This window comes from Phaseolus vulgaris, chromosome 3 (genome assembly GCF_051622355.1).
Source record: "Phaseolus vulgaris cultivar YP4 chromosome 3, ASM5162235v1, whole genome shotgun sequence".
Taxonomy (NCBI): Eukaryota; Viridiplantae; Streptophyta; class Magnoliopsida; order Fabales; family Fabaceae; genus Phaseolus; species Phaseolus vulgaris.
Genome location: NC_143500.1, coordinates 47072126 through 47087465, shown reverse-complemented (window position 1 = coordinate 47087465; position 15340 = coordinate 47072126). Strand labels below are relative to the sequence as shown.

At 27.9% G+C, this 15340-nt stretch overlaps 1 protein-coding gene and 1 non-coding gene across 3 annotated transcripts; one reads left to right on the top strand and one right to left on the bottom strand.

The window, feature by feature from the left end:
* The first annotated feature begins 1179 nt into the window (after positions 1 to 1179).
* LOC137808132 (serine/threonine-protein kinase SAPK3) lies at positions 1180 to 5428 on the top strand. 2 transcript variants are annotated; one of them, XM_068609090.2, is made up of 10 exons: positions 1180 to 1347; positions 1876 to 2035; positions 2836 to 2910; positions 3561 to 3662; positions 3784 to 3837; positions 3911 to 4003; positions 4129 to 4221; positions 4403 to 4507; positions 4598 to 4696; positions 5039 to 5428. In XM_068609090.2, exons 2-10 carry the CDS (start codon positions 1913 to 1915, stop codon positions 5309 to 5311), a joined length of 1017 nt encoding a protein of 338 aa, XP_068465191.1. In that variant the 5' UTR covers positions 1180 to 1347; positions 1876 to 1912; the 3' UTR covers positions 5312 to 5428. The 2 variants fall into 2 exon arrangements, with proteins under 2 accessions (XP_068465191.1, XP_068465190.1); XM_068609089.1 differs by having other exon boundaries at positions 1267 to 1624.
* Positions 5429 to 5749: 321 nt separating this feature from the next.
* TRNAW-CCA (transfer RNA tryptophan (anticodon CCA)) lies at positions 5750 to 5821 on the bottom strand. The gene has a single exon. It is a non-coding gene; the product is annotated as a tRNA-Trp (tRNA).
* Positions 5822 to 15340: the final 9519 nt, after the last annotated feature.

The following is a 15340-nucleotide window of genomic DNA, read 5'->3' as shown; positions in this document are numbered from 1 at the left end:
ATAAATTTTTAAAAAATATGAGTATATGTGAGTCCTGTTTGAAAACATAATTGCAAAATGAAGAAGTTGTGTTCTAAAATACAATTTTAGTTTTTTTTTTTATCTTATTAAAGTTCTGGTATGAAACACAATTTTATCATATTTTAATTTTTATTTATTTTTTTCATCAGGAAGAATGTTTTTATATACTTTTTATTTTATAAAATCCACTTACTAGTATGTTTTCACATTTTTGTTTTCTTTTTCTTTTGAAGAAGTCGTTTAAAGAGTTGCCATTTCGTTTACTTTAGCATGATTGTTTATTTTTGAAGTTTTAAAATCCTATTTTATGTTTCGTTGTATTTTTTGTTGTAACTGCCTGTAGTTTTTTTGAATTTATTTATTTGAAGGTTGAGATCCTCACGTCATTGGCATTTGAATATTTATGAATATTTAGAAGATTTTATGAAATTCAATTTTATCCAATTTAAAATAAAAATTATTGATATACTAATACCGTCCAAACGTTATTTTTAACCGTCCAAACCTTATTCTTAATCCTTAAATAGGTCATAAAGAAAAAAAATATTAATTATATTCATAACAAAATAATTAATTAAGTCAAAATAATTTAGAAAAATGTTTTTATTGTCAGAATTAAAGTCATAGTAAAAAAATTATCACATAAACAATGATAAATAGTTTTTTAATATGTACTTCTTTAACTCATTAAATTTATTTTATTATAATAAATTTTTTTATTTTAATGCTATTGTCAATTAACACAAATAATTTGATTAATTAATTAAACTAAGTAAAGTCATAAAAATAAAAATTACAACATTATGTTAAATTGCTTTAAAAAAATTCAAAAATGAATAAAATTCAAAAGATTACAACCATACAACAACAAAAATACAAGTAAACATAAAATATTATTTTTTAAATTTAAAACTAAAAACATTACAAATATTGAAAACAAAAAATAATCTTAATCCAATTCAACACTCTTTAAAAAAAAAATCTAAATACTAAAGTCGTCCACCTGATACTCTTTTAAAAAATATAAAAATGTGCTAATAAATACTTACTCACACGACTATATTAAAAAAAAAGATTTTTTAAAAATCAATACTTTAAAGCACGAGTTTTTTTTTTTTTTTTCATTTTGAAGTTGTATCGGCATAATTCTTTTAAAATGTATCCATTTCCATAAATTGTAAATAAAATTACACCATTTTCTTAAATTTGGGCAGAATTTCAATACACGCACACGGAAAATGTAACGACGACCAAAATCCTGGAACATTGGCATGTATAGAAAAGAGAAAGAGATAAAATGAGGCGCAAAGTGGAAGACACGCAAAGGTGAATTGAGGAGGAAGACAATCCAAACTTTATTTCTATTCTACAAAGCACACACTCATCATCATTATGAACCAGAACCCGCTTTAGATACTATACTCGCAACAACCAAAATCTTCACATAATCTTTTTCTTTTCCTTTCCCTCTCTCTTCAGCGGCTCTTATACACCATTCTCACTTCACCCCTCTTTTTAAATTCTTCATATTCCGTTCTTCACTTTTCGCCATATAAAAAATACTCTACAACTTTTCATGGGGTAATTTATTAGGAGGACAAAAGTGAGTGAGCAACTCAACTCTGCAGCTACAAGAACACCACTTTTTCTTTATATTCGCTCATGATTGATTATGTTTGTTTCTTTGAATTTTTCCTTACCTTGCGTATGTCATTTATATTAAATTAAATTAAACTGGCCCCCCTTAAATTTATTATTTTATACATACATACTGATATTATATATATATAATATTGTTGTCATGAATGTAACATTAAGGTGTGTTCACTTATTGGGGTGTCCTCTGTGTCTAAGTTCTTGAGAGGTGGGTGTAGCTTTTGGGAAGGTTGACATGGAGGAACGGTATGAGCCATTGAAGGAGCTTGGTTCTGGGAATTTTGGTGTGGCCAGGTTGGCCAGAGACAAGAAGACTGAAGAGCTTGTTGCGGTCAAATACATAGAGAGGGGTAAAAAGGTAAACTTCTTTTGCCAAATTGGCAGTGGAATTCCATTGATTACTACTGAGTACTCACTAATGCTGTTGTTGTCTCAGAAATTTTCTTTGCATTGATTGTTCTTTTTTCCTAGCGATCTGAATTTGGAAACTACCGGTTTTGTTTTGTGTTTTCTTCTGCTCGTATATGAATTATTATATGATATCTCTGGACCATGTTTTTCTTTTCAAAATCTTAAATTGGATGTTCAATGTTTCATCATATCAATATGAATCAAGGTACAATAACAATGGTTGGAGTTTTGAAACTGTTAAGCAGAGGAGCTGTTTTCCCTGGTGATATTATTTCTTTCCTCCTTTTGTTTCTCAACTAGTCAACTCTCTAAATCTATACTGTATTCTACTGATTGATAGTTTCCATGAAAGTCTTATTCGGTGTCATCACAAATAAAATTCTAGAATCAATATGCTGCAACACATAGAGTCTCCAAAGTTCACTTTTTATTCCCTGCGAGCAATTGGAAGCATTTGTTTGCTTCTTCTTTTGAATTTCAAGTACAGATAAAAAAAATTGAATGCTGTGGTTCCTCTTAATGTCCTTTGTCATTTGAAGTTTTGACCGTCCTTTGTGAATGAAGAATTGTAGCATAAAATAAAGAATGATTTTTGTTGTTCTCACTATCAAGCTCATGTAGCTTACACCACCATTCTCAACGAGAAGCTTATTGTCAAAGCTTAAAGGGATAACATTGATTTTATAGTTTTGTGCAAAATCTTTCTCATGTGTTTTTCTTCTTAGTGAGCTGTGTTTATGGTACCAGATTGATGAGAATGTTCAGAGGGAGATAATTAATCACCGATCTTTAAGGCATCCAAATATAATCAGGTTCAAAGAGGTAAGAGCTTACTTTTCTTCCGCAAACTGCCCCTTCGTTAGATTTGATGGGAAATTGGGCATTTTGAGTTAAGCAAATGGTTATCTGCTCTATTTTTGGTGCTTGCTACTCTCATGTTACACTCTGCTTGAAATTTTTTCTCGTAATGTGTAATTTTTAGTTCCCTTTGTATCAAGTTGTAATTGTTGACATAATGTGCACAACGTCATTAAGTGTGTTGCGTTATTGCTAAAAGTAATGGGCCAATAATAATTTGCAGTCAGACAATTGGCGTTTACCTTTTAAAACTGATGTGACGTACTGTACATAATATTTTCGGCATTATTTCTTCAGCAAATCTTGCAAACCAAGATCACCTATATGAAAATATCTGGAGAAATCACTAGGACCAGTACCTTTAGGAGAAACCATCAAGAAGTCAAGAAGATAACCTTTTCCCATAAACTTGACTCGTACCATTAGAAAAGGAGAAAAAAGTGCTTATTAGTATTATTCCCTTCTTTTAATGCTGTAATTTGTTTATCTATCCTTATGCATGGGCTACGATCAAATTTTACTCCAGTTAGTCTAGCATGATTGATGACTTTTTCTATTCAAAGCTTTCAGAACTCACGTACAACAAAATGCTGAATGAGATATATTTTCTGTAGGTCTTGCTGACCCCGACTCATTTAGCCATTGTCTTGGAGTATGCTTCAGGTGGTGAACTTTTTGAGAGAATATGTACTGCTGGTCGATTTAGCGAAGATGAGGTTGTAGAATCTATAGTGAAGTTGATTTATCTTTACTTTTCCTTTCATGTAATCCGTATTCAGGAATAATGTTTATATTCATATTGACATTTACCAAGTGAATGAATCCCCTGCATTGCAGGCAAGATATTTCTTCCAGCAGCTAATATCCGGGGTTAGCTACTGTCATTCAATGGTATGCACTCAGAACTCATTCTGTTCTTCATTACAAGCTCATCTCTTATATCATGTTATACTTCCTATTTCAGGAAATTTGTCATAGAGATCTGAAATTGGAAAACACTCTCCTGGACGGAAAACCATCTCCTCGACTTAAAATTTGTGACTTTGGTTACTCCAAGGTTAATACCATTCACCTACAACAGGCCTTTTGAATATATCACATGCCTTACATTATATGCAGTCCGCACATGTGTTTCTTATAATTTTTGTTGACTGTCCTATCTATTTCAACATGTAATTGTAGTCTGCTCTACTGCACTCTCAACCTAAATCAACAGTTGGAACTCCTGCATACATTGCTCCAGAGGTTCTGTCACGAAAGGAGTATGATGGGAAGGTATTCAGACTTAGTGTTATTTCCCTGAGGAACTTGAAAATCATGTCTAGTCATAACCCATGGCAATTAAAAGCCATGGTTCATGGTTTGACAATTTAAACCATTCCCACTTCTATTTGAAAGTCCATCAAATGATCCCGAATGCTCAATTTCTTAAGCAAATTGGCCTTTCTTTTTGTAGATTTCAGATGTTTGGTCCTGTGGTGTGACTCTTTATGTCATGTTAGTTGGTGCATACCCATTTGAAGATCCAGAAGATCCTAGAAATTTCAGAAAGACTATTGGGGTGAGCTCTTGTTAGTTGTTTAACTTAACAGTTCATTTATGGTTAATCTAATGTAGAAGAAAGTTTAAACTCTGATTCTCTGGTTGGTAGAGAATAATTGGTGTTCAGTACTCCATACCCGACTATGTTCGTGTTTCTTCTGAGTGTAGGAATCTCCTCTCTAGCATCTTTGTTGCCGATCCTGCCAAGGTATGTATCTAATTCTCCAAAGAGATACATTTTCTCTCTATCCCTCTTCTTATCACATCATAACATTTTTCAATTTACTTTTTCTTTCCTTCTTTAAGTATCATTTAGTATTTTGGGTGCTGATAAATCATTTTTCTTCTCTAAAAGCATGTGTACTAATCATAAACCTGTAATAACAGAACTACAGTTTCATTGTAATGAACCTTAAATCAATCAACATTTCACATTAAATGGAATTAGTATGGATTTATCAAACTCATACCAACTCACATTGATTTTGTTCTACAAAATAACGAGAGTCTCCCCATTTTTCAATCTAACTATTTATGATCCTTGTTGAAGAGGATCACCATCCCAGAGATAAAACAGAATCCTTGGTTTCTGAAGAATTTGCCTAAAGAGATAATCGAAGCTGAAAGAAAAGGATTTGAGGAACCAAAGAAAGACCAACCAAGCCAAAAGGTGGAAGAAATCATGAAGATCATACAAGAAGCAAGGGTACCAGGACCAGGATCCAAAGCTGGTGATGGTATTGGTGGGCATGGTGGTACTGGATCATTAGATATTGAGGATGTCGAGGAAATTGATGTTAGTGGTGACTATGAACATGTGTGATGGAGACCTTGATTGGTGGGTGGCTAGATTGTCTATAAGACATATAGCATTGTTAAGATTGATCACATTGTGCAACACTTTTATTCTAAAGATACATATTATACCAGGCTTGAAATAGGATGTTGTGTTTATTAAATGAATAATATTAAGAAAAGGCTGCTATTTTCTTAATTTACTAAAGTGTTTTTCAAAGAACAAAACTATAATAAAAATATCAAAATTTAAAACAAATAATACTTTAGATATGATTAAAAATCTTAATCATGATATTTGAACTGATTTGGAATCAGAAGATAAATCTTGCATGTAAAAATCGAATCCACATCCACATTAGTTTAAAACAATTTCAGAAAAATTAAAAACATTTTTTTAATAGTCATTACTTGCGTGTATGTATAAAAGCATATTTAAAGAAAATAAAAAACAAAAACAAGGAATTGAACCCGACGTGAATCGAACACGCAACCTTCTGATCTGGAGTCAGACGCGCTACCATTGCGCCACGGATCCGATTTTACTTTCTAGTATTTAAATACATTTATATATTATCAATAAGTACTCAGACATAAAGCTGATATGCACCCCCTGAACAAATTGTTGATTAGGAAGAGGAATACAAATTAATTAACTATACATAGAAAAAAAAAAGAAAAAAAGAATTTGGATTCACCGCTATCATCATTTTACTTGAGGAAGAGAATATAAATAGGCAATAACTTTTTCATTCAAATTTAGATTAATTTGTATTAAATATTTTTATCATGGCCATCTAATTTTATTTTCCATTTGCCACATGCTATTTCATGTCTATGTATTTTCTAAATCAAGCACAGTATTTGTTGTGATTATAATACCAAACAAACACATGATTAAGAATGGGCCTCATTATATTATAAGATATCATTAATCAAGGTTTTAATTGTATATGTATAAATACAATAATAAACAAGAAGAATGGTAAATGTTTTATATTACATTTGTTCTCGTTAATTGTATTTAAATGAAACATTAATAAATTATTTTCCACGTGTTTAAAATTTACATTACTTCTCCAAATTTCACATTCTCAATAAGATGTTAATATCTTGACACTTACACTATATTAAAATTAAAAATTAAAAAAATTCTTTTCTGAAATATAAATCTAATAAAAAATAAAATAATTTAAAATTATATTATATCACATCATAATTATAAACACACGTGTTAATGTGCATAATTATTAAAGTAAGATATTTCCATCGAAATAACTACTGTATAAATATTATGCTAATGGCTACAATCCAACTCCTTTTCTCATTTTACAACAAAACAAAACACTATTACATAAAAAATCTACACATGTCACTTTCTCATTATAACAAAACAAAATACCATTATGTAATGCATTCCTCACTTTTCTTACTAGGGTCTTCTTAAGTTGCTCCTTATCCTCTCTCGTTCAACAATTTCAAAGTTATCATGTTACTAAAACTCACATTTTCTATACTATATCCGTTTTTATTAATGGGAAAAAATAATTTCACTTATATAAATTATATATTAAATTAATTATTATCTTAGTATTTTTGTTAAATATTTTTTATAAAATAAAAACACATAACAAAATGTATACATCATCTAAGATCAAAATATTTATAAAAAAAACATATCATTAAAAAAATAAAAGTATTTAAAATTTATTTTAATTTAAAAACAAGAAAAGTATAATTTTTTATGGATAAAATAAAATTAGTAATAATACTATCTAAGTTATAACACTTGGAACAAATTGTTAAGCAAAAGTTTTACCACAGTTCATTGTTTTCCAATTAGAAACACAACCCTCTCATTCAATGTTTATTTCTCAATTCAATCAAGATAAGTGTTTCAGTATTTCATACACTGAATCAAGCAAAGTCAATTTTGGTATTTGTGTCTACCTAAATAACTGGAATGCACACACGGATCACTAAGTAACCACAATATTCCTAATACTTTTGACTTAATAAAAATTATGTGAAATCGAGTGCACATTAAATTTGGGTAAAATATGATTTTTATTTTTATTTTTTTAAAGAATGTTTAAATCCAGTTTTAATCATTTAAATTTTCTTTATTTTCATCAATCAAATTTAAAAGTACTTTATATTGGCCCGTAAAGTGTATTCTTTTTACAATTTATAGAATCAATTTTCTATAAATTAAAATATAACTTAAAAGAATTTAAGAGAATCTTAAACAAATTTAAGAGAATATTTATGATTTTTTTATGACAAATGATTGTTGTTACTTAAGTGTCAGTATGAAATATAATTAACATAAAAATATTTATTTAAAAATAAAATTAAAAATATATTTATATTGTTTAAAATAATTTAAATTTATTAATTTTTTTCATAGAATAAATAATCATAACAACGTGTGAGATAACAAAATAAAAAATTTATTATGATTAGTTGTCATTGAATATTTAAGACTGGTAAAACATGCCTGCTTGACCATTTTGGTCTAATATGTCGTCAATGACTCACCAAAAATGAGGTAAGACAGAGGGTAAAGTAGTCTGCAATTTATTTCTATAATTTTGTTTTATATATATATATATATATATTAAAAACATATTTAATCATGTAAAAAAAACTCTTTAATTGATTAGTTAATATTTTTAATTAAATAAATTAAAATAGTTATTACATTTATATATTAAATTACTTTATTATAATTAAAAATTATTTTATAAGTGTTAATTATTTAAGTTATAACAATATTATATTTTTGTATCGTTTAAATAATATAATATAAAAAAGGTAATTTTTTCAACCGTTAAAAATAGGTCGGATTTACAATAGAAAATACCTTTCAAACACGCTAATTCGTGGCAAACTCAAGTGTTAAAAGGAAAACATAGAAATTAATTACAAATGGATAAAATAAGTTTGCAAGGTCAAAAAAATCTTCCAACAGCATATAAATTTAAAACAATGACAATTAAAATACCAAACATGACAAGACTTAAGAATTAAATCAAGTATGAGGCAAACTTGTACACTTGTTTTCAAATTTCATTCTTATATAGTTTCTTCACTTATTTTGAATTTTATCATTTTATTTTTATATCAAATATGGGTTGTCAAGTGAGTTTTGGCTTAGAACTAGCTTGTAAAATTGTGATAAACTCTGTTGATGTTTTCAATTGACTAGGTTGCTTAGGCCTATACCATTGAACTAGCCCAAATTGACGAGTTGGGAAAGGAACAAGTTGAGCCATAATTTTTTTTTAAAATTAAAAACTAAAATAAAAATAGTTTAAATAGTTAATTTTTTATATTAAATTATTTGAAGTTCAAACATCTAATAATATTGTAACTTAAATCATTAATACTTACAAATTAAATTTCAATTATTAATTACAATAAAATAATTTAACATGTAAAAGTAATAGTTATTTTAATTTATCCCATCGGGTTAATCAATTAAAAACCTAAATTTTTTTTATATAATTAAATTTATTTTTAATATATAAAACTAATTTTTGAAAATACACAATTAAAAGAACAAAATTTTAAAAAAGTTAGTGGACGATCAAGATTTTCAACTTACTTTATTATTATTAGGGACAATGTTGTCTTGTCTTGTTTTTGTTGGTGGACCAATTACAGACTGAATTGATGACTTTTACACACTGCCATGGAAACTGTGTTCTTAAACAAAATGCGAAGGACAATTTCGAGATTTTGAAAAATTATGGGGTGCAGAAAAGAATGATGGGGTATAGGAAGAAATACCCAATTACGCCTATAGATGTAAGCTCAAATACCCAATTAGTTAGGGTTGACATGTAAATGAATTCCCAAATTTGATATACAAGTGGAGCCATGACAATTCTAATGTGATGTGGCATAGAATGTTTGGGTGTGAGGAAGCTTGGCATCTTAGATTGTTCTTTACCCCTAACTAAATACAAAGAATAGAAATTACTAAGGATTTGTTTTTGAAATTTGAATTAAAGCAAAAAATAGAAGGAAACAAATTGAAACGTTTCTTTTTAAAAGTTTTTCTCTTTTCTTTTCTTCTTTTCCATTTTCAATCTTTTCACCCAAAAGATTCTTCACACAATAATAAAATTATACTACTTTCAAATTTTCAATTAAATCCTACATTATACATAAATTATTAATAAAGGTAATACTATCTTCTTCTCTTTCCATTTCTCATTTATTATATTTTTTTACCATCCTCTTTAACATATTTTATGGTGCATATAGACTTTTATCTTATCTATTTTGATACCAAATTGACCATTTAAAATTTAAATACTCATAAGATCAAATATAAACACTACAAGAAAATCATCAAATAGAAACTAATTTTTAGATACTAAAATAATTAGTTGCAATAGTAACTAAATTATATATCATTTTAAAAAATTTTAAAAAAAATTGGTTTCTAAATTAGTTTTTATTATTGTTAAATAGTTTTTAACTACCATTTATTTAGTTTTTAAATTTGGTAGCAAAAACCTTGGTTGCTAATTAGATACCAATTTAGAAACCATTTAACAATAATAAAAACTAATTTAGAAATCAAAAAATTATTTAGTGCCTAAAATGGTATCTAATTTAGTCACTATATCAACTAATTATTTTTTGTCTATAAAATTAAATATTAAAGTAATAGGCGCTTAAAGGAGAGTTTAAAAATAGGTTTTTATAAATTTTATACACATTAATAATATATAAATTAATAACTCGATTTAGATAAAAGATTTTATTTGAAATCTCATAGATGTTTATCAAAAGAACAATTATCTTAATCTCGTAGATTCTTATTAGTGATGCCTTGAATTTAATTAATATCTATGTAATAATTCATAAATTAGTTTAATAGTTACATTAACAAATTCATACTATACAAATTTGTCTAGTCACATACGCAATTTATGTAACTTGTTATATAAGGTTAAACAATATATAGTCACTCCATAAATATATAATATGTTATTCGTCTTGATACATTTATTTGGTTAAAGGAAGAATATAATATAAAAAAGTAAGACAAATTTAGGATTGACTATAAATATAAATTTTAGGTTTGAATATGCGTTTATTTCTATATTATATGCGTTTTTTTTAAATGATTGTTTTAGTCTTTAGACGTGACTTGACTTCAATAATAGGATTGACAATGTTTAGATGATTAAAGATAAAAGCGTAATTGTTCTCCTCCCAACCTCCAATTGTAGGGTGTTTATATGTTGACACTACATACAATAATAAACATTATAATCAAATAAATTAATATTTTAATTTTATTTAATTTATTTTTAATTAAAAATATTATTATATCATTATAACGGGTTGCAGTATATGTATTTTAATTTCTGGGTGTGAAACAAATATTTTCCCAACTTTTACAACACCCTTTCCTAATCCTCTATTGCATCTTGTTCACGCAAAGAAGCCTCTCTCACCATACCGTCTTCTTTATTGCATCTCTCTGATCAGAATCCAATCACTTGATTTTGACTGCGAGAGTTGGAAGAAAATGGTGTAGTTCAAATTGAAATTGGAGATGTTGGGATGGTCCCCTAAATCCAAGAGATTGACCTTTCCTCTTCCTCTCCCACACCACATATCCCAACCTTGGTCTCCTAAGCAAAAAAAAATTAAAAAATCAAATGCAACTACTTTTCTGCTTCCATCTCATGAAGCTACTTTTAAGAATGATGGTAAGTGGTTAAATTAAAAATGACTTATTGTGAAGTCATAACTCTATAAGAAGTGAATAAAAAACAACTTTCACTTTAAAGTGTCAATAGTAATCTGGATGTACAACTTTAATTGTCACCAAGACAAAAGAAGTTATGCTAATTAAGTTGATTAACTTTTTTTCATATTTAATAATTACGTTACTTCGAGAAAAGATATCCTAACACTATTTAGAGACAAATTTGGTCATTATCTATTTTTGTTTACTATAAGATTTCTCTTAACAATTTCCTCTAAATGTTCATTCGTCATGCTGCTATTCACATAATAGTTCTTTTAATGTATTGTCTTTTTTTATCAATCATTGCACATCAATATGTTTTTTATATATATCTTGTATCTTTTTTTGTTGTTGTAATGTATAATCTTACTGTGTTGAGTTATTCGATGAAAACACAAATTTCCACCAAGAATTCCAATTAAGATGCAAATCTATTAGTCTGTGATGACAGTCAATGTGATTCACTTGTTGAATATTGCAGAACAATATCATAGTGTGCTGGGTCTTCTTCCACATTCATTCAAAGATCAGCAAGGAGACAACCTGTGCCCTAGCCCTAATAAATTATTTTCTGCAGCAGAATATCTCAATATCATACAAAAAAAATGGTAATTTCTCTCTTCCATGGATTAATTTTTGACACCAGTGGTACAAGTCATGTTTGTTTTCTCTCTTTCACACTTCACTTCGTACAAAAGAATCAAGGGTATCAAAGTCAATCCTCTTTGTATCTGCAGTGGTGCGTTCTTGAAAGTGTTCCATATACGTGTGATACAGTAAATAATTTCATCAATAAAAAGTGTCCACTCGAAAACACGTTGTTACTTGAAGTGCAGAAAGTTATTTGATTTTTTTAGAACTAAAAATAAAAGATTAATTTTTAAAATGTAATAATGTCTTAAAAAAGAAATTATTTTTAAAATTAAAGTATTTCGCACGTCTAACCTTAAAAGATGATATGTTTAATTTTGAAAAGTTTGAATAATTAGTTTGAAGGAGCAAGTGTCTAATAAAAAACAAAATGTGTTCACTGCAGAAGCAGTACATATGAATTGTAGTGGGAAACAAGAAAGCTTGTCTCGCGGAACGACAATGTTGAAGTGGTGTCCTAGAGTGGTGCTCTGAACTAGCAAGTGCAGGTTGGGAGAGTGATAACTGATGAATGTCAATAAGACAAAATGGAGGAAGCAAACAAATACTAAAGAAGAAAAGTACGTTAAATAATAATTTAAAGCACCAAAAAGGAAAAGTTATTCAAAGAAAACCGACAATCATTTTAGATGGTTTTTCTATTTAAGTTCAAAAACATAATTTGAAGGAAAACAACAAAAGCTATAAATTTATGAGATAATTACTATTTGAATTATATATACAAATTGAAAATTCCTATTTAATCACTTACTGGAAATAAATAAATGGCTTTTACATTATTCTTCTGGATTAGGGTTTCACAAAAGAGTTTAAAGGCTGACCAACATTGATGATTAAGAATAGGCAAGGAGGCAATAAAAAAAACCTAAAATAGTTGCTACAAGGAATGTCATCTCTCTATCACTCATTTTTTATCTCATTCATATTGGTTTGAGTGTTGAGGTTTATATAGTTGACATTCCTGCCATTATTGAACACAAAACAATATCATTTACTCTCATGAGATTGCAATACGTGGAAAATAATTGTTGTAACTTTTTATTTAGATGTTATATGACAACTCATAACAAAACACCAAAAATATATAGAAAATATTAGTATAGAAACTATTCTAGAAGACATTATTTGTCTCATAATTGGATTCCATGCATGCAGTGAAGAAAATCATGAATTTACTTTGTCTCATAGTCCTATCTAACTTGATTAGTGTACGTAAAAGGGAATCCATCACTTAATAGATAAGTTATGAATATGTTAAGATGGTATGATCTGATGTTTGAAGAGTGTATGGACAAATTGTAGGTAACTGTGTGTTAATGATTCGCCACAAAAAAGAGTGTATAGGTTTTATCCTTTATTTGCTGTAATTCCCGACATTTGGCAGAGGTGGTTACGAGAATTACGCTTCCCATCCTAGCAACAGTAACTTAACAAGACTTTACAGATAAATCACCGAAGCCACATGAAGTCAACTGTGCTATCTATTCTAATATTTTCTTTTGTTGCAACAGACATTCGTTTTAATAAATACTGATATCAGAACAACAACTTGATTACTGCCGCCAGTAGAATCATCCAGATAACTTTTTCTTTCACAGATCATTTCATCACAATATTATTGGAAATGGTAATCCTTCCTCACCATAGTCATGCTCTAATTCATAATGAAAACAGACATATTAGCACAAGTGAAAAAAAACGAGTATAAGAATATAGGAATCCCACATACAAAAAACTTATGTATTATTATTTTGATATTTTGAAAAAAAAAATACAATTCCTGTAAATAGATAGGAGTGTAAAATAGAAAAACATACTAACAAAACTGTATATAAACTTTTGGCGATTGTTCATTCATGTATTCATCATGTAAGGTAGCATTATAGCCTATGTGGAGCGGCTTGATTAGTACAGTACAAGACAACAATGACAGTAGGTTAGAATATGAAGATTATAAAGAAGAAAAGTGACTCATTTTAGCTCACATGTGGTGACGAAAGTACGGTATTCAGTTTCAGATTAGGAGTGTTTTTTTTATTAAAAAAAATAAAAAAATAAATGATAATCATTTAAAAGGTGATACAATTCTTATAAAAACATTAAAACCACACATCCGTACTTAACTCAAGCACCCAAAAGGAGTGTGATACAACACTTTTCTTCTTGAATTTCCATGATATGAGAGAAGTGTCAAGAAAAAAAATACAAAGTTCAAGTGGTAGAACGTTTAATTTCAAGATATGTTTCATGTGTAATTCATGATAAAAATAGAAACATCAACACAAGTGTGAAAAGAAGATAGAGAACATACATACCAAAGAAAAAAAAATTCATGTATTATTATTCTTATATTTTGAAAACAGATGTAACTCTATAAATATAAATAGATAGGAGTATGAAACAGACACAAAACATACTAACAAAAATGTATGCAAACATAACGTTTGTACAAACTTTAAAAAAAATTATTTTTCAGTCATTAAATCCCAAACACTTTCAAAATACCAACTATCAATTATATTCTCTATACTACTTGATAAGAAATTTATCACGCTTTTGCATATTTAGTGCTGGTGCAAAGGAGAAATAACAAATTTATCACGCTTTTGCATATTTAGTGCTGGTGCAAAGGAGAAATGTTATGCTGATGCAGAAGTTTCTTTATGTTTGGAATGGTTCTACAACTGTGTATATAAAGAGTAGTGGAGGGTTCTTCTATGCACATGATTTTATATGTATTCCTTATATAAGGTTTGATTTTATGATTAATGGTAGTATTTTTTTTGTCTGGTTTTAAAGAGAATTATAGCTTTTATCTATCTTTTTCATATAAAGGTTTGAGCATTCATCAAGTGTTTCAATGTGTTTTTTTTTTAATTTATTAATTCTTTGTCAATTAAAATAACAAATTTAAGACTTCTTAGAATTATCTATTTCTTTCTCTTTAATAATTTTTTTTCTAGTTATTTCTACGGGCTTAACATTTTCAAAAGAAAATGTGTAGTTCATGTTATAAGAATGAAAAGCTACAAGCTTTCAGAAACGAATTTAGCATGTCTGTTTTCGTACAACTGCGATTCTAGCAGCTTCAAATGCTCATGTACCTAACGTGCGCACCAAATGATATGTGCCACCTGTACGGTCCAAAGTGGAAACCTTTTAAATGGTAAAATTATTAAAATTTATGTTCTTTCCAATTTTCTTTTTTGGATGGATAACAGATTCAGGTTTATAAATTTAGCACAAGAATATGTCAACACGAGTTCCAGTCAGCATGATCTGCAACTGTGGTACATGAATGAAAAATTCATCCAATCTTATATTATAGGGGCTAATAATATACTTAATTTTACGTGTTCATTTAAATTGGTTTAAATATATTTTTCATCCTATTATTTTTATATAAAATTATTTTTTATTTTTATTTCTATTTTAAATTTAATTACTTTATAGTAAAGAACTATTAAAATAGATTATTATATTTCTTTAAATGATAAACAATTTTTTAATATAATATTAAAATATTTCATAATAATGCATTATTAATACAAATATTATAATATTATAATATAATTTACGATTAAAATTCATTTGTTAAAACTTTATAATTATTTATTTCAATAATTT

What these genes read in the sequence shown, in the direction of transcription:
- LOC137808132 (XM_068609090.2), top strand. Translation starts at nt 1,913, where the DNA reads ATGGAGGAACGGTATGAGCCATTGAAGGAGCTTGGTTCTGGGAATTTT. An exon ending in GTCGATTTAGCGAAGATGAG is followed by an intron (nt 3,663 to 3,783) that starts GTTGTAGAATCT and finishes CCTGCATTGCAG; the next exon opens with GCAAGATATTTCTTCCAGCA. An exon ending in TTAGCTACTGTCATTCAATG is followed by an intron (nt 3,838 to 3,910) that starts GTATGCACTCAG and finishes TTCCTATTTCAG; the next exon opens with GAAATTTGTCATAGAGATCT.